This window comes from Cardiocondyla obscurior, linkage group LG01 (genome assembly GCF_019399895.1).
Source record: "Cardiocondyla obscurior isolate alpha-2009 linkage group LG01, Cobs3.1, whole genome shotgun sequence".
Lineage (NCBI taxonomy): Eukaryota > Metazoa > Arthropoda > Insecta > Hymenoptera > Formicidae > Cardiocondyla > Cardiocondyla obscurior.
The window spans coordinates 4483953-4508697 of NC_091864.1; the positions used below are offsets into that span (position 1 = coordinate 4483953).

The 24745-nt window shown below is 45.9% G+C and overlaps 1 protein-coding gene across 1 annotated transcript in view; it reads left to right on the forward strand.

Moving 5' to 3' along the window:
- Mib1 (mind bomb 1) overlaps positions 1–24745 on the forward strand; it is a 324433-nt gene that overhangs the window by 27471 nt on the left and 272217 nt on the right. The window contains exon 9 of the mRNA XM_070654815.1: positions 17068–17219. Within this exon, the coding sequence (XP_070510916.1) occupies positions 17068–17219 (152 nt within the window). The remainder of the gene's footprint in view (positions 1–17067; positions 17220–24745) is intronic.

Sequence of the window (24745 nt, forward strand, 5' to 3'; positions counted from 1 at the left end):
TTGATGACCGGTGGATGCAGCTGCGTCGATCTGTAACAAAAAGAAATATAAAATTTAATTGTAGAGATGCTACAAGTATTTGGTCTTTAGAAAAGAAGCCACGCGCTTCTAAACGGTACATCAAATTAATAATTAAAAATAAAATTTTTCTTACCTCTGGGGTGGCTCCGTTGAAACACGATGCTTTTCCGAGGCCTTCTCCTCCTCTCAGAATATCGGGCCTTTCGTCAGAGTGCTTCCTCTCACAATCAGACCGTTTGAACTCCGTTCTCGCCCTGGTTCCTGCGAACAAAAAGCCCAGATAATTAGTTAAACCTGCGCGAGTCTACGCAACACTTCTGAAATAAAAGATTACTTCGGAGAGATGAACGCGTAAGGATATAACTTACTTTAAGGAAGGGAGATGTAATCACATGTGTTCTCCTCACACGGAGAATCACACGTGCTCTCCTCACACGGAGTATCACACGTGTGTTCTTCTCACGCGGAGAATGGAGAAGAGATGATAGTTCTCGTATCGCGAGGTTTTCGTTGAACGCAAATACTTTCGGCACGAACACGCGGTCGCAGCGTAGTTGCGTACGTGTGCTTGCGCGACCGCTGAAGAAGGACAAAGCGAGAGTGGGAGTAGTGGGGGAAAAATACCTAGCGCGCGGCACGTAGGCTCGCGCTCGCTCTCACCCTGTCCTCCCCCCCGGCACCCCCCGTCCCCCCGCGGCTATCTATTTGTTACTCTTCCGATTTAATTGTAATATTTAATTAGTATGTCCAGACAAAGACGGTACTTCCACCACCAGGTCGTCTTCGATCTCGAAAATCGCGAAAACCGTTTTTGCCTGGACATATTAATTAAAAATTAAAATTAAATCGAACCTCAATATCGCCGACTTGACAGCCGACGTTAACTCTCGCTTGGTGTAAAGCAAGCCAAGCGAGAGAGAATTAATCAGCGTCGGTTTTAATCGGTAACAATTAACAACTAATTTACGCGTCACACCAATTTTTTAAGATAGAAAAATTAACAAAAAGAAAAAAGAAAAAAAATTGAATATAAGAAAATAAAAAAAGAAAAAGATATTAATTAGAATCTTTCAAAGTTAAATTTTTAGCAATAGTACACAGTATATTTTACAAGAATATTTATGATTTACGAGGCGCGATGAAAATCTGAAAAGCTGTTAAAATTCCTGCGTCAACTGACCCATTTTTTTTGAGGGCCTGTCGGATATTTCCGTCGTTAAAACGGACATCACCGGGCGCACCGACCGTAACACTTGTACGTGTTATGCGAGCGATTCGCACGATCTACATCGCCGTTCCGAATGTCAGCTCGTAAAATCAATTCGGCCTTTATCGACGGATTAGAGTATCTCCCGTGATTCCAGGACGATAGTAACGCTCGGACGGACAAGCGGTGCCACCGTGTAAACCATACAAATCGCATGCCCGTATAACAATTTACGGCTCAACGCCTCCTCTCTGGTTGCACGCTTCACCCAGCTCGATTTTTGACGCGAAAACATTATATAACGTTGTGCCCACCGGGGCGTTTATCGGCAAAAGAGGCTGGCTGACCTCCTGTTTACCTTTGAAGCTGACGCGCGGTTCAACAGTCGTGATGAGTAACCTTTTCAGCGTTTCATTATAAGGTAAAGACAAGCGCAATTGTACATAGATGCACATAGACGATCTTGATGTACATAAAAATTCTAAATATTTTTTTATAATACGGTTTTTTTTTTTTTTTTCTTTTTGCATATAATTATAGAATATGAATTTGCACTTTTATTTTTCGCAATTAAAATTTTATAATCTGTTTTGCAAAATAAATACAAATTGTATACGAATGTGAATGAGATGAAAAAGCGTCGGCGAATCTCGGTGCGTGACTCTCTTTCCGGTGTTTTAATAATTTCAATGATCGAGCCGTAGGGTAGTTAGGTAGAGTAGTTAGGCAAACCGCAGTTTTCGCGATACGCGGTCAGGCTGGCGGTCGCGATTCACTTTCTATTATTTTCTCGATGGCGCAGCGGGAGATTAATGTAGGTTGAGCACCGGTGCGGAGAGCGTGCCTGCACTACTAAACCATAGTCCTAGGTAGCTCTCGGGCTAGTGGCAGTCGGGACTAGTAGCTATAGACTCGTCTAGTTGGTAGCTGCGGCGCGTCTCGCTCGTTATAACCACAGACTTGCTACGGCGGCTGGTCGGAGAGGGTAGGCGGATGGAAATACAGGGGTTGGAGAAGCCAACTGGAGAGATGTATATAAGTTCTACATGCGAGGAATAAACGTTGCATGCTACCGGCGTCCACGCCCCACGTCCAGGGCCTGTAATACGTCGGTTAGGTCAAGCGGATTCTGTCGTGCGAACGAAATGGTGGCTATGCTCCGGCTGTATAACCACAAGGTGTGACGAAGTTGAAATGATTTCGTAACGGCCATAGGTGTAGACTAATTATTTTCACAATTACACACGGGCGAGAACACGCGGGAATATCGACTTCTTCAAAGAGCGGCGGTCCGTACAAGCGACCGCAATTTTTTTTTTTTTTTTTTCTCTTAGCACTATTGACCGGAAACGAAGATGGTTGCAAATTTATAAAAAAAAAAAAATTTATTTTACTTTGCATCCTCGGTGAAAGATTTCTCGATGTCGCGACTTTTATCGCGCCGCATGTACGCGCACCATCGTCGAATCTACGTGCCGAAACTGCCGTCATGATAGAAGATCGGTAGAAATCTTCCGTGCTATAAAGCACGGAAGCCTCGAGATATTCGTCGAACCAACGCTCGTTACAGCCTGACGCCTCGTCGTTGGCGGCGGCGGAGACGATGGCGAGGTGGTGAGTGGATTTAAACGTTCACACTAGATTACGCAAATGGGACGATAATGCGGCGAATCATTTCCGCGCGGAACCATCGAATAACTCGATCCACCTTCTACGATAGGTTTTCCCACCCCTTCTTACCGAATGTGCTCTCTCTCTCTCTCTCTCTCTCTCGCCGCCCCCGCATCCTTTTTCTTCCCCTTTTCCCTTTCTGCTTCCCTATTTCAAGCTGAGTCTTTCGACAGGGATCCTCTCGATGTCGTACGATGTTACTTACCGACTTGCATGGAAACGACTTGCCCGGGTCGCTTCGGAATTCCATGCAAATGGTAACGTTTCTAGACCGTCCGAGACCATTTAGCCGGCATAACGCACGGCTGAGACAACTTTACGGCGTCTAACGTCGGGAATGCGGCTGTCTTTATTTTACGCCGACGCGAAATGTTCTTGGCGCAGATGCGCCTCTGCAGGGTCAAAAAACGATTTTATTTGTAAATTGATATGATATATTTATATTATTATTGCATTAGTAAAATCGTATATTATCTCTTCAACGTTCCGATAATTATATTTGACGTCTCAAGCAAAAATTTTTATTGCCGTGTGTTTTAGTAATTCTGTGGATATAACAAGCGTAGCGAGCCTTTTTAGCCGTCGAACTGTACGATATAGGGTAGGGTTACGAAGTTCTTGCGCACGTGCTACTATCGCGCTCCGCACAGAAAGCAGTTACGACGGTGTAAGGGGGGTGGGTGCAACTAGAATTACGTATGCAACTAGGTGCGCTCGCCGAAACGACTCACCTGCAATTTAATGTGCCTGGTTATCTTTCGGAGAATTCCGATTTCTATGGATTGTCTTTACGATATTCTTCGCCGACCGCGAGCTGGAGATAATCGAAGCGATTAACGTTACGTATATGTACGATATTATTAGAGATTGTTGTGGTAATTAACACATGTGCTTGAGATAACGACGTGCGATTACTGCAGGTCTTTTTTTTTTTTTTTCAATGATTTATTTTTTATTTTTTATTCGCGCTCGAGTGAATTTAGCTGTTAGAAATACGAAGGAACGACGAATGTGCCTTCGATCACGTAAAGACGTTACTTTGATCGAAGGAATGGCCGTCGACTTTACGGAGAAAGCCAACAAGGCATTTTTCGCGGGAGAGCACTATTTCATGCAGATGGAAGACTCTCCGGAGGATGATTTATTCGTTGCACGTAGGAAATACCGAGGGAAATGGAACTTATACAAGCCGAACGACGAAGCGTACCGTGAATGTTCTTCGGCATATTTTTTACGATAGATTTGTCAGGGGATACAGTTGGTTATATTCGGCGGTTCCAGTACTGTCATGCAAATTGATAAATATCTCACATTTGATTTTTTTTTCTATCACGGGGCCATTTTTATCTCGGCCGTAAAACCGAATCGAGTTATATGTATTAAATTTCTAGCCTTTGTAAAATTTTTTTCGCGCTTTAATAATATAATTTACTCTGGAACGCTTGCCACGAGAAAAGAAAGGCGAAATTACGTTATCGAGCAACGAAACAGAAACGCCTCTTAACCCTCCCGTCTTTACGCGATACATTGTTACTTTCGGTTACGGTTGTAGAGCGATGGAGATATCCTCACGATGCATATAAGTTAGAGACTGCAAGGATGATAAATCCCACACGTGCCTTTAGGTTGGCCGTGTTATCGCCACCGAGTACGGAGAGCGAGATGAATCCAGGGATGGCGATGGTCTCGCGTGTCTTGTAATTCCGTGCATTCGCGATCGCTCTTCTTCGTCGCCGTCCCCCGGATCCTTCTCCCTCGCTTTGTCCCTTTTCACGAGGCCATCTCTCTGGCTGCGGATATGTCGGCTATCCTGATATTCGTCCCGTGACACTCAAACGTCCCGAGTACCGTCGTCGCAACATATACAGCTCACGTACCGGTTTAATATAGGCACGACGGTAACTCTGGGACTGCTCCATTTCGCGCGCGGTACGCGCCGCATACATGCGTTTGACAAGTAGCGGGAAGGCACCGAATGTGCCGCCCGAGAGAAGAGCGGCCAAAGGACCTCGCCAAGACGCTCGCCGTTATTGTCGCCGAGCGTTTCGACGACCCGCCACGTACGTGCTCCGCTCATGCGACAAGTATTTGACAGGCTGTCAACGGTCCGGCGCGCGAGGAGCGCCGAAAGTAAAATCGAACGTGGTTGAAGGATGGAAACTTCTTTACGCCCTACTCCTTTTCCCGCGGTTACCGTCGCCCTTCGCATTCCTTAGCGACACTAAAGATCCTGTCGCGCTTCACATATGATAATTTGCATAACGCGACACGCTCGCGCACCAACGGCAGCCTGCGGTTTTTGAGGCACTAGTTGAGGCAATGTCGTATACCGGGACTGTAAATCAGACACCGTCGACGTGACCCTCGCTTCGCGGCTCACGGGAACGGAACGCTGCATTGACAGCCATAAACATGTCACCGGTAGAACATCTCTGGCGCGAGCTCTGATGTATTGCGTATTATTTTGGTTATTGGTATCCGCGAAGGGACACTCGACCCAAGTATGATTTCCCAAATGGACTCGCTTGCGAAATGTGACGATTTATGCAACGTTCGCGAGGAATTAATCGGCCGTTACATTATTGTATTCATTTTTAACGTTAAACGATATTAATCTCGGTGTAATTAACGCGAAGGAAATTACGGTTGAATTTTGACCGAGCCTAGTGGCAGATTAATTGTTAATTAGATGGTAAACGTCTTTCCAGCCGCGAAAATTTGTCGGTAAGCGGCTCGCGTGAATCCGGCAGATTACTTTTGACCAATGGTCGGTCGGGCATCTACATCCCGCGGCGATTATAACACCCATGGAATTAAGCAGTATGAAATATTCATGGGCAGCCTTTATGAGCGGGGGCTACGTACGAGCGTATATTATTTTATTACCTAGTGGACGTTGCATAATGCTCCCGCGGCACGTAGGCGAAAGGACGGTAGGGGGAGGGGTCGATTGTTACAATCCTCTATTGTTTTATACATATTATAATTTGTCACCGCGCCTGTCCGGCCGTCCGAAGCGTCACCCATCCTACCCGCCTGACCGGCCCGGCATTTTGCCAGATATAATTCGACTTTTCGATAAAGCCTCGCGCGCGTTTGCGCGCTTCCATAACGTTATATTCGTTCGAAATCTAATCTCGCGATAACAAATCAACTTAATCGGAAACGCGGTATTAAACGGCCGAGATAGATGAATACAGGCCGTTGAATTGCAATAAATTTAGATACGTTTGGAATATTGATCACCATGCAAATGTAATTGCACAGTGCGTTATTCAATATCATTTATTATTAATGGATCAATTGCGGATATGAATTATTGTAGCGTGCGCGCGAGGATTTGTCCTATTCAAAATTATGTTATTCCGAACATGCGTCACGCGCGTTGTAAGTAACTAATTTTAAACGTCAATTAATTACGGTATTGCATCTGCTATTACAGAATGACGTCGTGCTCCAGGGCACGTTCTTTTTGTCTCGCGAATAACAAACATTACCGCGTTACTCATTATTTCCGTGAGCCGGCGCCGTCGTCAGGACTTCGGTTTCTACATTTTGTGGATACATAAATTGCTAATTCGCACGTAATAAGATGAATAATTTCGGTCGGTTGTTGCGCGATCGATCGATCGATGCCAATGTTGATCGATAAATTGTCAAATTTTGGCCGGGATGTGGTGACGGATAAAAGCACGATGCAGAGAATCGCTACGCGCCAGGAGGATGGTCGAACCAGGGACCTTTACGGGGAACGAGGAAAAACGTCGCGCGCAGGTCGCGCGGAGCTTCGCGTGTACGTGCAATAAGGTGCCACGGAAATGTGTGCAAGCGGCTTCAGATAGGTGCTACTTAACGGGCAGTAACTGCTACCATAAACATAGCAAACACAACCATGCAGGCCGCGCGCCTGGCTCCTGTCTCAATCGGTACGGTACACATTTTTCTACGAGTCTCACCCTCCTCCCCTCGGCGCCTTCTCCTAATTTCATTTTATCCTCGTACGCCAGCGAGAATGTCTAATCGCTACGGGCATTCGCTCTCTCGCTCTACCGATCGGCCGAGAGATCGAGACCGAAAGCTGCACCTGAAGTGGGTTCGGAATGAACTCTCGACCCCTTTCGGACGGTCCCATCAGAGAGGATTAGATTTTACGGGTCGTTAGTCGGAATGAGACTGTCTATAATCACCGAGAACTTAGAAATAGAGCACGGCTGATTTTCGAAGCCATTAGTACTTAACTGGCCGCCATTCAGTACGCTGTGTTCTTTACGTAAATTTATCTTTTTCTATGCGAAAATTTTTCTTTAGATTTTCCGATTACGCTGTTGAACGGCGATATATATATTATGAAATTTTATCACTTTTGTTGAACGACATCGATAATGTGACATATTCGCGGGATTATAACTTTTTAGATATATTATTATATAATATTATATGTCGTAATATAAGAGGAATTGCGGGGTTAAGGTGCCTTTTTATAGTTTGGAAACAAGGTCAATTGCATCCGGACTTTGTTCGTACGTGACGCGAACGCTTCCAGCGTTCTCCAAGATACGATAGTTTACTCTAGAAGTAATTCCAGCTGTGTGACCCGCCGCTTTCTCTCTCTCTCTCTCTCTCTCTCTCTCTCTCTCTCTCTCTCTCTCTCTCTCTCTCTCTCTCGTCGGTCGAGTTATCTCTGCAGTATCTGCCGCATAAATCAGGAGCCGTGGATTACGAAGCTAAGACCGCGGAAGTAACGGGATTAACGTGCATCGTCGGTTAAGGGCGGACGCGGGCGCGATGCGCTTCGTGGTGTGGCGCAAACTCCATAATTAGAAGGATGAAACGTGGTTGCGTGTCTATGAGCTATCACTTACTCGCTCGTCCGAATTATATGCGTATCCGCTTGGAATTTCCCGCAAGCCATTCGCGTGATTATTTGTATAATTCGAGTAAAGGGATCCGTAGGTTCGTAGACGAGAAGCGCCTCGGTATTATGAGCCGTCCATCCATTCAACACCGAGACGAGTTTGTTGCCTTACGTAAGAAGCATATCGCGCGACCCGGTTCTCGTTGCTGGCACTACGTCTCCGAAGTCGCGCGCGATCCTCTGTTAGTTCTTGCCATTAGAGCAAACCAGCGGTAATTCTCGTAAACATCAGTTGGCGCTTCTTATCCCGATTTTCTCAACTCTCTAAAGTAATTTTGAAATTAGCTGCCGAAACCGTGGATTGCGAGAAAGCTCGTCCTACTTCGGACGGCGGAGTTTGCAAACATATAAACTTAGTTGTCAAGGTGTTACTTTAGCTCGTCCACTTTCGGCTGATGAGAAGTTTTCGTTCGCGTGAGCAACGCACAGTTGTCCGAAAAAGAAGTAACGATCGATAGCATTTTCTCGGGAGCTTAATCCTATGTCGAAAGAAAATAACGTAGTGAATTATTTAATGTGAAACAGTTTTCTTTAACGTGGAAGACGGAAGAAAATGGCGCGGCGCTTTGTAATGTCAAGTGTAATTAAAATTCACGACAAACAGCAATCGGATCTCAACGGCGGAAATAAAAACTCAACGGTGTTGAATGTTGGTCGATTATTCGCACTACGCTGTCGGAGCAAACTAGACACTTGTATTTATGTCACGGTTATAGATCGTCGATAGGAGCGTTGTGTAAAGATATAGAACGCAGCAGGCGTGGTCGACGGTTAACAGTTGGGTCACGTTGTTCTTGCAGTCGCAAATACTTTAATCTCGCGCTCATCCCGGCAGTCGCTTCGCGAGCTTTCCGTCCGCGCCGAAGGCTTCCTTTTCTTTCGCCCGCATCGCGTGGTGAGAATATCCTCGTCTGGCCGACGCCGGATAGACTCGGGGGTAGAAACGAACCGGTAAGCCTCGCTTCTTAGCTCGTCTGGGAATAACGCGGCGTCTTCTCGACGCTCGAAAATCCTTCTCGCGTGAGCGTCGGGAGTCTCGCGTGTATTGTTCGATCTCCGACGTATGACCGGAATTAGAGATTTACGCGAATTTCCCGGAATTTATGTACGTATTTGGAAAATTGACGCCGAGTTAGAGCTTTAGCGACACGCTAAGCGGCGCGGCGAACTATAAGTTTCAACGTTTATAGCGGAGAACTAAAATTTATACCGCCAGTCGAAATCGTGTCAGCGTACTTTATTAGCGCGACGAAAGTAATATATTTGAATGGGAGAGTCTAATCGTATAATTGTCGGGATCCCACGTCTCTTCTCCGCTCGATGGTACATTCGCCGAAAAGTAAATTGCAATGGTTTGGACGGTTACCAAGAAGCAGTACGAATGCGAGTTAGCGGCAGGGAAATAGATCTCGAATACGCGGCAACTGCACGAGCAACGTGTAAACCAGGGTTCTGGTTTTAGAGGATTATTTACGATAGTTCGCCGTAACATTTTTCAGAAGTTTAATGTGGCGAAATATTCACAACTCAGCGCTCTCCTAAAAATTTGAATGGAAGGTTTGTGTTTGTGTTTTCCAAGTTCTATCGTGAAATTTTTTTTCGTGGTATTACGTGGCGATACATTAACGCTAAGTTGCGAAAGTATTATAGATTGCAATATACGAGATACAATAATGAACGAGCATCGGATCGTAATGATCAGTATATAGATTTGCGTGTACTTGAAATATAAATATTCGCCAGCCTTACGTTAATTTGCGCGTCGTTTACCGCGTTTAATTTATATTAATTTTCACGTTTACTCGATCTTTTAATTTTTTGATTATTTTAATTATTACCGTTTCCGTTTTATCTCAATCGTCTCTAAAACCGATCATTTCGAATCTCCTAGCGACAGTATAACAAAAAAAAAAATACGTCCGACAATAGTACGATTTTTTTCCACTTATCATTGGATTTTTTTTCAACGCCGGCATCAGTTTTAAATTAACTAAAACAGGTAAATGTAGTCTAGAAGGAACGAAGTAAACAACCGGAGGCAATGAAGCCCCGTGCCCGTCGTGCTTGATCTTTTCCTTTCACTCTATCTCTCTTGTCGTTCTTCACTCCCCCGCGCCACAAACCGACCACTTCTATTTCTCCGGTCCAGGTCGGGCACCGTTTTCCAAGACTCCTCCACTCGTGACGCTCGAGAGAATAATTTAGAGAGCACTTTGGTGGTGACGGCAACGGCGACGGTGGCGGCGACGACGACGACGACGACGACGACTTTGCCCCGACCATCCACCCACTCGCCCAACGTCGACCGAAGATGTCTTTCCACTCGCTTTTCCACTTTCTTCCTTTTGCCGCGCCCGCTTTATGAATTGTCTGGTCCGAAGTTATGGCCCGCCCGGGAAACCGTAAACCACCGGCAGCGCCGTCGCGAATCACCCGGAGGTGGACTGTCGGTGACGTTCGCGGAATCCCGTCGCAGAAAATCTTCGATAGACTTCCGGTTTTCCGCGCTACTCGCACTATCAGCGGTATCACCGATCGTTTTTAGCGAGAATTACCTCGATTTGCAATCGACTGATCGTCGAGCATTCTTCGAAATTGCCAGCAATTCGCGACCCACTCGTTCAAAATAATCGTGGCACCGACATTTCTTTGCGTGTTTTCCACGGCATATCGCGAAACACGATCGATAAATCGTATTGCATCGATTCGGATTACAAGCGTGAAAAAAAAAAAATGTAACTGCTCCTCGATATTAATCGCACGTAATGGATAACGTGCGGCGGAACACGCAATGCGTGCGAGCGTCGCGTATCGATCATCGCGCAATTAAACACAGTGGAGAGCGAGGCGAGATGACATTTGCAGGCTGCAAGCTTTCTCTGATGGATGACAGTTCTTGCCGCTTTGGGCGACGCACCGATACCCGATGATATTTTGATAGCCAGATCGACGCTGGCACAATGACAAGTTTGCTTCCGATCCGCGAGAGAGAACGCGGTCGTGCCGTAGCATAGTATCGCGGAGACAAGAGCATGATTAAACCAATACTTTGATGGATGATGCCGTCACTCGAGACTGGCATCCAACACGAATGTTTAAAAGAACGCGTTGACGGCAAGAAAATAAATGTCGCGAAGAAACGCTCTCTATTAATTTGACGTGCTCATTAATAATTGTAAAGAAACTACGTTTCACACTTTGTATTCGTTTTTTTTTTTGTAAGACAACTAAATAATCTTTAATAAATAATTTTTAAAAATAAAAATTGCAAGTTTCTACCAAATATTTGCGAAACATGTATCTGCGATTACGAATTTATTCCTTTCGAACTTATTCGTTAATTAGCCTTTGTTTCCGCGGGTGCAATGCCAGTTGTCCGATCACCGACGCGGAAACTTATGACATACATCGGCGTAACGATCTTCGGCAAAGTTCGTCTGTCTGTCTCCGATGACTCTCGTTTTATGAGTACGAAAGAGGAAAGTGGTCCAGACAGAAAGAGAGGAAATGATGGTTCTTGCGACCACGAAATATAGTCGGGATCCTTTTGTCGCTACAAAGAGTGAGCCCGCGGCGAGGAGCTCGAGCGCGGTGAGGGGCGCGTTAATACTAAAAGCAATAAGCAAGGAGTGGTCACGGCTTGGCGGGGTGCGGATACTGGGTTTTCCGAAGTTATTGTTGTGACCACGACTATTCCGCCCGGCTAGCGTCTCCGCCACCCTTTCTTGACTCGCCTTGCTAAATTAAATTTTGCCCCACGCGCAGACGACCGCCGCGTAACAAAGACTGGGAGAAAGTTTGTTGGCATCGAGAGAAAATTATACAGGGTATAATTTCCTGATTCTCTTAGGATTTTACATTGCACATTTCTCGATTAGGAAAGCAACGTTTGTTTCTGTTTTTTTTTTTTTCGCCTTTTGTGTAACGGCTCATTAGCTTTACGAAATATTTCTGTGTCGATCAATCGCGAAGCGTTCACTATCTCTGGACGGAAAAATGTCTGCACGCTGACGCGGATATGGCCGTAAACCGCACGAGATAGCGCATTTATTTGTATTTGAAAATATATCCCTTTCGACAACGAAAATGTTTTTTCATCTTGGTTTATTCTCCGTTGTTTCGTTTTAAACCGATTCGACAGTATTTTCGCCTGTACAATATTTTCTCTTGAGTCCAATTTTCCTTCGGTCTTTCTTTTTTTATACCGCTATATACCGGTGTACCGTGCCGTGGCGATTCAGCAAGCAGGACGAGTTACGGACTCTCCGTCATAAAGTGCAGAGCGGCGAACTCGCGCACGACGTGCTCAGAAAAAACGATCTCATCAGGATGTTTCGATTCGGGGGAATTGCATTTGGCGGCGCCGTGTCCGGGATTAAACGTCGCGCGACTCGACTGCGAAAGAACTGGGTCATCGATCCTCCGATATAATTTTAAATTAGCGCACCCGGCCGATATACCGCACGGTTTACCTCCGTATTCGGGGATGGATCAATCGAGAGAGTTGCGGCATATCTTTCACCTCGTGTCTCATTCTGTTTTGTTAGCTGGCCAGCCGCCTCGAAATTCTTTATTCGCGACGATCTATCAGCTTAATCAGCTCTCGGTCGACTCGCGCAGCGAGCACAATGAATCGCAGCGTCACGACATTGCCGCTCTCGCGTAATCCTCGCGCCGGCAATTTATATTAATTAGCCCGTTCGCGCGGGACCATTCGCGCTCAACATAAATTACCGCCGCTAATGATGAATGTCAGGTATAAACGTAATATTATGCAATCGTGCGGCTGTGTACGAGTGCCGCATCCGGAGCTGCCTTCACCCTCACGCTGCCAAGTATATCCGGATCGTTAGAGGCGCGCGCCAGTCAGCCATACGTGACAGCGCATACGTGTACGCACATACATTTGTCGCGAAATCAACGTGACGCTCCTGTATGATGATTACAATCCGTCGACACGCACGGCAACGTGGCTACGATTCAACGTTATCTCCAGCCGCGATGATTACAAATCACTGATCAAAAATTAGCGAACCGCGCAATGATTGCCGTTTTAATAAGTGCGTCTATTCGAGCTCATTTGTTCGCTCGTTAATTCATTTCTATATCATTATATGATTTTTAAAGCAGATAATGATAATGAAATTACAGATAATCGAAATATAAATTAATTATTTTTTTTTTTCGATACAATTTATAACTGTTAATATTAAATTTAAATGTTAATCAGAATCTTCTTATACGATACGTATTATCTACACGATTACATCTAGAGTTTCAGACTACCTTGTGTTCTGATAATTTAACCTAGATCTGCTTGACGGGACAATTAGTACAATCGCGAGGTTCTTCCTCGGCGTAGATAAGACAGCTCCGCGCAGAAACTTGTGCAAGCGCAGATACCGTGAATATTTTGACAGATTTCTAGCTTTATTTAGCGTGCTCTGCTTTCTGACGAACAAGGCGTTATAAACGCCTCCGTGCATATTTAAGAGCCGAATAACAAATCCGGTCACGATTGGCGTAACGAGTTGGCCAACTCTTGTTTTTAGCACCTGCCACTTTTATCCGGCCAACCGGAGTATTCTGCAGGCTCTGCATTTTCACAATCTATTCGGAATTCGGCGAGCCTTCTTCTTCTTCTTCTTCTTCTCCTCCGGTCTCCACCTCCTTTTTTTTTGTGTAGGCGTTTGGATTCGTGCACGACCCGCATACTAGTTCTTGTCTTTGCGAGGCGCCTTCACCCGATTTCGTCTCGTTGGTGCATCGGCCAAAGGAATCCCCGGGCCTCCTTCTCAAAAGTGGAAACACTGGGTGGGAAAGGTTGGCTGCAATCAAGCGCGGGCACGGACTTTGAGGGTGCTCCATCCCGTTTTCTCACGGTCCGCATTATCTCCCGTCGCGATTCGAACTCCACCCTACCTCTCTCAAGAAATCGGGGGGTTGAGGTAAAACTGGAGGCGGAGGCTCTTTTTCTCTCCGTCTTACTTTGTTTCTCGGTACCCTTTGTCCTCCTCTAATCCTTTGGTTCAAGCGAAATCGCCATCGATCGTCATCGTGAAAAAGAAGTTAAGCTCGCTCGGTGCACGTTGCGAGGCTCGCCTTTGCGATCGTTCCCAGTTACATTAGATTTGACGAGGATGCGGTCTAAAAGCTCGCTCAGGCGGATAGTCAAACACCAAAATTCGGTTTGACATTTGTTCGAATGGGTTGCTTTTATCTGAGAATTGATAGCGTGGAACGGGCCTCGTGTAATTATCGCCGAAATACCGAATTACGTGTGAGGCATTTGCAATATATTTTGCGTAAATGCAAATATATGAGCGTGCAGTAGACAGACAGTTGTAAATCTAAGTGGCCATGCAACAATTTAATTTAATCCGGCGCGCGTTTGTTATAAAGCGATAGCGCTTGGAACACCATTAGCTTTTAGTAACAATGCCGACAGCGGCTGCCTCGTCACATTGCATTCGTCAGTCGAAACGATGGCTCCTGCGATTTCGGGCGACGACGGCGCTTGAAATCCGAGTTTGTCTTACGTTTTGCCGATGTCTTAAAGCTCTCATTAGTTAGCTCGCTGTCTTCGACGAGCCAAACGACGACCGGGAGAAGAATTAGCGACGTCAATATTTGCGGTGCAATCAGCTCGCTTCGACTTCCCGTCCCCGTCGTCGATTTGTCGTCCCCGTTCCCGCTTCCTCTCCGACCTCGGCTTCGACACCGGCGTTGATTGTCATCCACACTTCCAGGCTGCTCGCCTGCGTTGTTGCTGTTGTCTTTTCTCATTTCGCCGGCTCGTTTACCTGATCTGTACATAGCGTCACCGATAACAACGGACGCCGATGCCAGATATCCGCTTTAGCCGGAGCAAATTTGAGGAACACGCTCTTTCGCGTGGAACGGCAAACGTTTATTTGGCTTGTCGTGCCTGCACTTTCATCTTTCTCAATTTGTTAAGCATCGGGCATTACCTCGCGTCACATAAATATTTTTTATTTTCAACCGCGTTATCCGGAAAATTACAACGATGTGTGACAAAGTTGCGGGCGGCGGAATCCGCGCGCGGGCCATTTGTACTTCTTACATTTGACAAGTCTCCGGCAATTTGTCGGTGTTAAGAATGATCGAGCGTCTCGAAACGAATCGTGATGCCCGGGATGGCCGACGGCGGCGAATCGCGAAAACGGCGAAACGGTCGCGGCGTGAAGGAAGAAGAGAAATGTCGAAATTAAAGTTTTCACAAGTTATTTGAACGCTATCTGTGGCGCGTGTGGTATGAATTGAATGTCATTTGTTGGACTTAAACGAGTGGGCGGCGGCGAGATATAAAGGAGGTGAACGCCGGTGCTGGCGGAGGAGGAAAGGGGTTATAATGCAAACTCTTTCCCTTGAAGAAACTGCGGGGGCGTTGAATGGAAGAAGGACCACATCGGTGGAAAAGCGCGCGTCAGCGTCACAAATTGAAAGTCCGTATCCAGGGACCCACTATTTTCTCGTCTCTCCCGTACAAATCTTTGTTCGTGGCCGAGTCGTTGTAATTCTTAGAAATCAAGGACGCTGTCGATAGCCATCTCAGTTATTGGAAGATAGCAGTCATTGTCCGTCGAAGGATTGATTACGGATTACGGAACGTTATTTGCGATGTGATGAAAACGACAAATGTCTCTGCCAACTTTGTTTTTTTTTTTTTTTTTTTTTTTTTTAGATAAAATTGCTTGCTTAATTGCTTAATTCATATAATAATATTACATCCTACCTACAATTTCTCTTGATTATTTTTTCTTGATAATGAACGAGATTGCAAGATCACAGGTAAATAAGACAGGGGAACCGTGGCCGTCGCGCGATCTTCACCCCCGTTCGCCTCGACGGCCTTTTCCCTCGACCTCTTCGCTTTACCTCCATTTTCAGCGCTCTCTTCTCTCTTTTACCTTTGCTACCTCTACCACTTTCTCTCTTTTTATGTCTCTCTTTCTCCTTTTCACCCTCACCTAGTGGTGTGACACATGGCCAGCATTTATAGCGCGAGATAGCGCCGGCGGTTCTCGACAGCGCCGGCAGATTTATCCTCCACGGTTATTGGAGTTATACAAAGGATTTTTCCAACTGATCCCATAAAGTATCTGTGCCTGATGCCCTATTATTTACGCAGCCGGCAGCGGCTGATGCCGCGAAAACGCGTTCTAGCTTTTCGCTCCTCCCGGTTTTTGCGCCGGAATGCGAGCGTCGTCATGAGCTTGTCGCAGATGCTATTTTACGCTCCGTCGTTTTCGATTTATCGTAAAAGCGGTACTTCACCGATATCGCCTTTTCATCGAGTGAATTATTGTCGTTGATGGCCATCGACGGCATGTGAAAGTACGCGAAATTATCTTCCCCCTGAGGAGAATCCAGCAGATTTATATTCATCCGAATGAAGACATTTAACCTTATTTATTATTTTGACCATTTGTGTTTCAAATGACGTCGGCAGCAACGAGAAGAATGTTTTAAATTATTTTTTCAAACGCTTGTTGCGAGCTTTTGTGGCGGCCGTTTTAAAGTCCATCATTCTTATCACGTGTGTTTTCAAACGCAAATACTTGCATTGTCTACAAACTGCGCGCGTTACATCGGCCCATCGTTGTAGTGTTTATCCCTATGCTCGCTCATTCGTCCGTTCGCTCGTTCGTTCGTTCATCCATTTGTTTGCTGGCGACGAGTTCGTACCGCGTTGTTCGGCATTAATGGATGGCCCCTGTTTCCGTACGTTTTATCGCCGACTGGAGCTCATAGGTATCGTTTGAATCGTAACCGCCCGGGCCAAACTGGCCCGAAGCATTGATCCAGTTCTGTAGAATCCAGGGAAATAGTACGATTCAACTCGTTATCTACGGTGATCCTGTCTTTGAATTCTCTCGGGTTAAAAACGACTTACAATTCTGGTGGAATGTAGCGAAACGATAGGTTATCCGAATGCATATAGAGTTACACAAACGCAGAATGCTCGGCACATTACGCAAATGGAAAACAATTTAAACGCCACTAAGTTACTTTGAAAATTGTTTAAAACGTTTTAACAAATAAATTTAAATTAATCATTCTTCCGTTTATTCGATAATAGTCGTAACTTGTGCAGCAGAGATAAAAATTTTATATCGTGTCACGCAACTTGCAATGTTTTTTTTTTTTTTTTTTTTTTTTATTTCCGTGCACTTTAATTATCGGAAAGTAGAATATACGTAATAAAGAAGAATATTTTCTTTGCTTGCAGGACTCCGAAGGCGACACACCCCTTCACGACGCGATCTCTAAGAAACGGGATGACATGTTGGCTCTGTTGTTGGACCACGCCGCAGACATCACCCTCACTAACAACAATGGCTTCAACGCTCTGCACCACGCTGCTCTTCGTGGCAACCCAAGGTGAGTGCTTCACGTTTTCAGATGTGATGCTTTTGTCCGCGATGCTGAATGCGCCGTCGTTCTAGAATTTAACCGTCAGATGCGGCGAAGAGAAAGACACACCGATAAACAGTTTGCGCCGGATAATAATTACGCGCGCTTTGCCTTACTTGGGATTAATGGATCACCGTGTCCATATATTTCGCAAATTATGCATTTACTCGGGAGAAATATCGCGTTAATTTAACGCGCGATTATTATTACATTTGTGCGTTAATTAATATTTTATTTATTGCGCGCGATCGCAGCTGGAAACTTGATTTTTTTTCAATGCGATGAGACGTCGGACCTTTTATTCGAAGCTCGAGCGTTTAAGCTAAATGTCGATCGTGTACGACGGGTTTTCTACTAGCGAGGTTTCTGACTTTTTTTTTTTTCCTCGCAGAAAGTTACGAGTGAGATTTTCCAACGGCATGTCCAATCGGCTCGTTCTTTCTTCCGCCTTCTTTGTTCTCTTGTTCGACGAATCATAAAAGAACGTCGAACCACAGATGTTCCCGAAGCTGTCGTTGTCGTCGACGTTCCTGTCTCGACGAAGTCTAATCGATCCGGTCATTCTCGGGAGGTAGCGAGTCAATTTTACCTCGATTCTCACCTCCCGCCCTCCCGTTCAATTTACCCACGCAGACTCCCGGAGCTTTTCGAGATTTGCCCACTTCTAGTTATTACTTCCCGACGCAAAGACGGAGTAACGAGAATGATACGAGCGGATATTCCAATGGGGGCGATATCTAGTTTGAAACTGCATTGCTTCGGTTGAAATAACATTATTTCCTAACGACCGTCCGGTTTGCTTATCTGCGCGAATTATGTCATCTTTTACAAAGATGAATAGTACATAATATTAGAAATCGGACATGCAACTAAAAAATAATAATTTTGTTATTTGTCCGCCGGGTATTTTCGTTTGAAAATTACCATCGATAATATTGCTACTTACATCGTAATCCGTGACACGTGTTACGGAAAATAATCAAAAACTCAATATCGTCATATTTATTCCCATCTCTCGGAAGCGAACGATAGTCGCCCGAGAGAAGTATCTATCAAGGAACGTCAATTTGCCACTGGTTCCCCCACAGCGGGAGTAATTATAGCGACTACCCTACGTAGGAAAGACGCTCGAGGGTGGCTCGGAACTAATTCAGGCTAGGATAGTTCGCGGCAAATGAGTACTCGAAACCGATGAGGTTTACTTTACCTGTCATTATATAGACCGAGGAGCGAACGCGGTACCTTGAAGTAGGAGGCACAATCACAGAAACGTATTAGCGCCGAGATAGGCGGAATGCACTTGGAGCGTGCCGCACAATTAAGGATCGTTTGCTCTTCGCGAAGGAACAGCGATCTCTGTTTCAATAAAGCGCGACAAATGTCGCAGTGCTCGCGTGCGTTCGATACAGGCGCGATACGGGTCAGCCGGTGCGAGGGTAGCATGTCGTACGTGTTTGCGCGACCCGAATACGAGTTTGAACCGTCAGCGAGTACGTGTCCGTGTTTGTTGCACCGGCCGCATTTTCAAAATACATTTAGATAAAGACGAATGTCGGGTGTATTCGCCGCGACCAACTTTTTTCCAAGCCTCGGTGTTCAGTCCTGCTGCCGGTCGCGAGCGAGCCGCGACCTTTCTTACGGCGGTTTCTCCCGCTGCCCTTTTCCTGACCCTGTGCTCGTGCCCTGTCGGCCTTTCCCCGCGTTTGCACTTGCCTTCCGAAGAAGCCGTCGGTTTCTCTCAAGATCCCTACTGCAGCGCTCTGAAGCCGAACGAACGGACGTCCGGAGACGTAATTTCCTGCTCTCCTCTAGTGCGGCCTGCCGACTCACTCTCTCCCTCCATTCCCCGAACCTCCCTTGCCACGTCTGCCGCTTTGTAAGGTACATTCTCCGAGGGTTGTCGACGAAACTTCTCTCGTTTTCCATGCCTCTGCCCATGGTTTCTGCACGTCGAATGAACGTGACTACTTGCTGAAGCACTCGTGCAACATTTACGATGTCTTAAATTTGCAATTATTACGTATCGATCACTATCAATCGCGTATATTCGCCGACGGAAAGTACCATGTATTACGTTCCACGATTTTCACAATCGAATAATCATTTTAGCTACGAAAATCTTTGCACTTTTTAATTATTTTAATTTATAACCTTCAATTAAAAATTCTATTATTAATTATTTAAAACATATATTGCATTTTCATTATCAGTGCATCTTCATTATTATTGAGCTAAATAGTTAATTATACCGCACGCGCGTATGTGTTTATGTATATTATTACTAAATTCATTGTGTCTCCGTTAAACCTTTTCAAAGGATTATTGCCGCAACATAATAAATTTGCACTGGGGAGTGCAGCAGCGTGAAGTCACCGTATAATAAATAGTGCATCAGCGTCGCATTATTGGCGATGAGTATTCTATGAGCCATAACATTTTTACGGCTATCGAAACACGGCGAGCCCGATTGCAATCAATAATGCTTTATCGGTGTAAAAGTAACGTACGGTCAAAGCGTCGGTCAATACGCTGACGCTGCAGCGGAAAGGGCGCTAAAATTGGTCGGTTATGCTATCCCTTTGTTATTGCCAGATTGCAATAGCCTGTTATTCAACCGTGATGGTCTAATCATTATGCTCGCGGACAGAGATATACAAACACGAGTCATATACTAGATTCTACCACATGAATCCGGGGCCGCCCCTTCGGCGCTAAACATTGCGGTATCATCCGCGTGTCGATCTCTGATTGACGTAAATCATGAAATTGATAGTTCCAAATTGTCATCCTTTGTGACCGCTGTAAAGAAGCCCATCGCCACTAAATTAACGCTTTGAAAATAAACGCGCGACGCGCGAAGACTACGTCCGAAATTTCGAGTCACGAGTTTTCAAATTACAACCCCGTTAATTACAATTTTTAATGCAGCGTCGTTTCGTGTTTCTACTTTGGTTTTTTTTTTTTTTTTTTTTTTTTTTATCGCCGGCGTACGCGAGTTCGTGACAGTCTACGATGAAGTTGTACCGCTAATTCGGGCTCGCTCTGATGTCTCGCGCGGTTTGATTATGTTAGTCACACACGCGGCACTCGGTGCCGTTGATCCAGCAACGTACACACATCGCCCGTGAGCCACTTTGATCTTCTCTCTCTCGTAGAGTCGTATTCTGATTGTGACACACCGAGTCAGAACAGCGCAAGATCCCTGGCCCCGGCAGTCAATTTCGCTCGTTTTGTATTATTTCGCCGGGACCGACCGTCACGTATGTTTCTGCCGAAGAGCTTTGCCGAGACGAGTGTCCGCCGGTGGCTCGTGATTAAAATTTTGTTACCACACAGCCTCGCGGACTGATTTCGTGCGGCTTTGTACATTAACGTGTCCCCTATCTATTCAGCTAGTTCAGTTAAGTTATTCATCAAGGTGGACCTTCTCTCTCCAGACGTCAGACTGGTCAGACTGAACAGGGTCGTTGTTTTTTTTTTCTTTTTCTTTTTTTGTAGATCCGCGCGATCAAACTAATTTGTACGCGAATGCACTTAATTATCGGCGCTTCTTTCAATCCCGTCCGATTTGGCGTGCCTCGCTCGAGCTGTCATCGCCGTCTATTTTCTCCCGAAGGAGTAAAATACGAGGGAATCCATTCATTCTACGGTACGCGCGGACTTCCGAGTTCTGGCAGGACTTTCGTGCCGCGTCTCGATTGGTATTCCCGGGCACGCTCGCGAAGAAATAGCGATAGTGGAAAGCGGCGGTGGAGAAGAAAAAGAAAACGAAGAAGCACGACGGAGAAACTCGCGAGTATTCGGCATTCGTACTATTTTGTTTCGCGCACCGAGACGATTCCGATCGACGGCTGTAAACTTCGGAATAGTTGTCTGGATAATTAGCTTGGGTTCTCTCGTCGTAGCTAAGCTAGAGGTCTCGCCGTAGGAGGTACGTCCTGGAAGGATAGGAAGGGTCCGCTCGGAACGGTGCTTACGATAAAGGCAGGAGATAATCATTTAAATAGCTCGTCGAGCGCAAGCCATTTAATTTGCTTCAGCGAGGATCTAATTACTTCCAATAGTTTGTTAATTTCATTCGCCTACTTTGGCCGCCATTAAATAATTATTACGGCACAACGGCGGCGCGAAGGGGAGAACGAAGGGGGAGGGAGCCCGTCGCAGACGATACGGAACGCCATAACGGAAAGCGAGTTCAAGGAGTTCCGAAAACGACGACGATCCTCATTTCCGTGTACGACTCCCGCGCGCCGCGTTAAGGAACGAGCCCGTTCAGTGCAATTCAATTCAGTTTGACTCGAGTCTTAAGCGAAAAACTCTCCATGTGCAACGCTATACGAATTGATCTAAACCGATCGGATGCCGTCTACCCGCTGCCCGGATCTCACGTCTATTGTGCGAATGCAAACAGGGGAGATAAAAAGGAAACGAAGTTTCCTCTTGAAACGTGTATCATGATGAAATCTTGTGTCCTATGAGCGGGATTTTACGTATTTCAGACTTTATTGCCGCGGAAGCGCGACAGAGGCACTCGGTTTATTTCACGAACGGTTCGTAAACGGCGCGAACGTTTTTCGCATACAAGTATTCGTCGGGCTGGTTTCGGGTCATTTTGCGTAACTCAAATGTAACGAGAGCTCCGGGGAAAGAGACGGAGTGGAGTTAATAATACGATATTCTCGGCGTGCACGACACGCTCGCACCATCCGTGTACGTCAACTCGGCGAATGCGGGAGAATGTCTGAGCTCGCGAGCGGAGCCTTTCGCGCGATGCACCGTTCTCCGAGGCTTAAACTACAATGGCACGCTAACTACAGTCGTAGTTGTGGCACGTAATAATGCGACGGCACCGCAGAGACGAGCACGACCGATAATGTGCGCCGCGAGCGCGCCGGGCGATTATGTACGTGCGCGAGCGAGATGCGGGATGCGCCAACCGCGTTATATCTATATCGAGTTATAATAGTTCTCGTGTTAAATCGCATGAGAGTCAAATCGCTTGGAACTAACCCCGGAGTATTCCCGCGCCTCCGCGATCTCTCTCGTTGTCTGTGTCTCGCCTCGCCTCGCCTCCTCCGCTCTTTCCGGTCGGCCTCGGGAAATAATGCCGCCGTTTTCCACGGAAAATTATGCATTCAACCGTCGCCGGGCGTTTTCTTTCTCACGCCGCCACCGATGGCCCTGCCGGTTATTAATTAGGAACCGTAAGAAGCCACGAGTTCTTCAGATTCGATCGGGCTACAACGTTATATTCCCCAAGATATATCGCCGGTGAAACCATAAAAAGCGTCAAGCTCTTTCGCGAAAACTTTTTATCGTCCCCTAAAGCCGTCTGTTCCCGTAGAGGTGTAAAATATCGCCGCAGTAGGAGTTCCCGTTAGTACAACAGTAATTTTCTAATGATGGAAGGCGTCCTCGTAGGTTTTTATTTTTTTTTTTCCTCGTTTTTTTTTTCTTTTTTTTCTTATCCCGGTGCATGCCTTGGAAATGTCGGGTTTAGAAAAATTTCAGCGGTTCGAGTTTCAATTTATCACGCCTAATTCGCAACAATAAAGCGGCTATTTTTACTCCCGCCGCATTGTAGTTAGACGGAACATCGAGTTTCCGGGATCGTATTTCTTGCGAGAGAATTTATTTGCGCTCTTTAGTGGGACGGCTGGCTCGCTGGATACGCGCGTTGAGAATTACTTCCTCAGCAATGTTCATTACGACGATTCTACTATCGTGAGATTGATAGCGAATTGAGTTATTCTGCGAACATTTTTTTGCGAGCAGAAATTAGATTCTTTTTCGGAGAGCCTTGAATTTATACCTTTTGAAGACAAGTTGCACAAATTTGAAATTAATTAGATGTCGAGACGTTTATTCACTCAATGGTGTAGCTTCTTTTAATTCTTATCACTCTGTACAAAATTACATCTTTTAATTAATAATCTTCTAGTAAGTAATTTTTAATTGAAACACCCTCTAACGATATTACCGAAATAATAATAAAAAGTCTCATTTAATCAAAATAGCGTAATAAACCGCATTTTCAGCCACGGCTTCCTAATATCCTTTCAGAGAGGATCCTCTTGTGGGGATTCTCGGCCAAGTAATGAAACGCAATAATATTTAAAAGGATTCTCGGGGTCAGAAAACATTTCTCGATGTATGAGCTGTGACGTGGCCCGAGTGGAAATTGATTCCCACCGTTACCTAATAATTAGTTAGCCAATTCGTGGTTCATCTCGTGACTGTCTAGCAAAACTGTCCAGCACTGAGCCAGAAACGTTACACTCAAAACGTACGTGGTACTAAATAATTATTACTATCTAATAACGAACCAGAAAAGTTAAATATCTAAACATTTTTCGCCGCCTACTAGATTACTACGCGTCCTGACCTATCTAACGCACGCTCGATTACCTAGACTGCTTGTCGCCGCCGGGTCCGTTGACCGCCGCGGTAGGGTGAAAACGTCCGTGTGGTGACATCTGGCCGACACCTTGCGCTCGAAATTCTTAAGGTGGAGGACGCGCGGGCGGCAGGCGGCGAGAACCGGTTTGCCCAGCGAATTCGACAGTCGAACGTTGCGTAAGATTATCGGCCGGCAGGTCCTCGCATTCCAAGTTTATCTGGCGGAGGACGCGCGGGCGGCAGGCGGCGAGAACCGGTTTGCCCAGCGAATTCGACAGTCGAACGTTGCGTAAGATTATCCGGCCGGCAGGTCCTCGCATTCCAAGTTTATCTGGCGGAGGACGCGCGGGCAGCGGGCGGCAAGAACCGGTTTGTCCGGTGAATTCGACAGTCGAGCGAGCGTTGCGTAAGATCGACACACAACAGTAAACAAGTACGCAGCGAAAAACTTTTAGATATCTATTTACATACATGGTCCGCGCTGAACAGTGACTAGACAACCGATACTAGACAGATTTTATTTCTTTTTTTTTTTTTTAATGACAACTTTATTTTTTAAAGATAGTTACTTTCTTATAATTTATAGCTAGTACTGAGCTAGTTGCTGGTTAAGAAATATATTTAATCCGCGCGATCTAACCACTAGCTGCAAAATCAGATTAGCTAGATAAGTTTCCACTCGGGGGGTTTCGCCTGAAAATTTGGTCTCGGATTACGCAACCTTTCCTGAATTTGCGACATTTCTTGTAGATTGCGCTGAATAATTCGATATTAACGGTGGCGAGGTTTGCGCGCGCTCGTGGTATGGAACCCGAGATCGTGGATACGCGAGGTCGGCGATTGCTTGTTCTCGCAAGGTAGGCGAGGCGGGGATGTATACCGGGGATATGTATTAATGCCTTAGACGCCGATCCAGCTGACAAAGCACGATCAGTGCAGTCTGGTGAGTTTGAGGTATTCCAACAAGAGGATCACGATGGTTTTAAGCGCGCGAATACGGGTACGCGCGACGAGCTCGCCCCGGCTCAAGCCATTGCTCGTAATCTAAATTTGAAAGATCTATTGCCTCGGGATAAAAAAAAAAAAAACATATT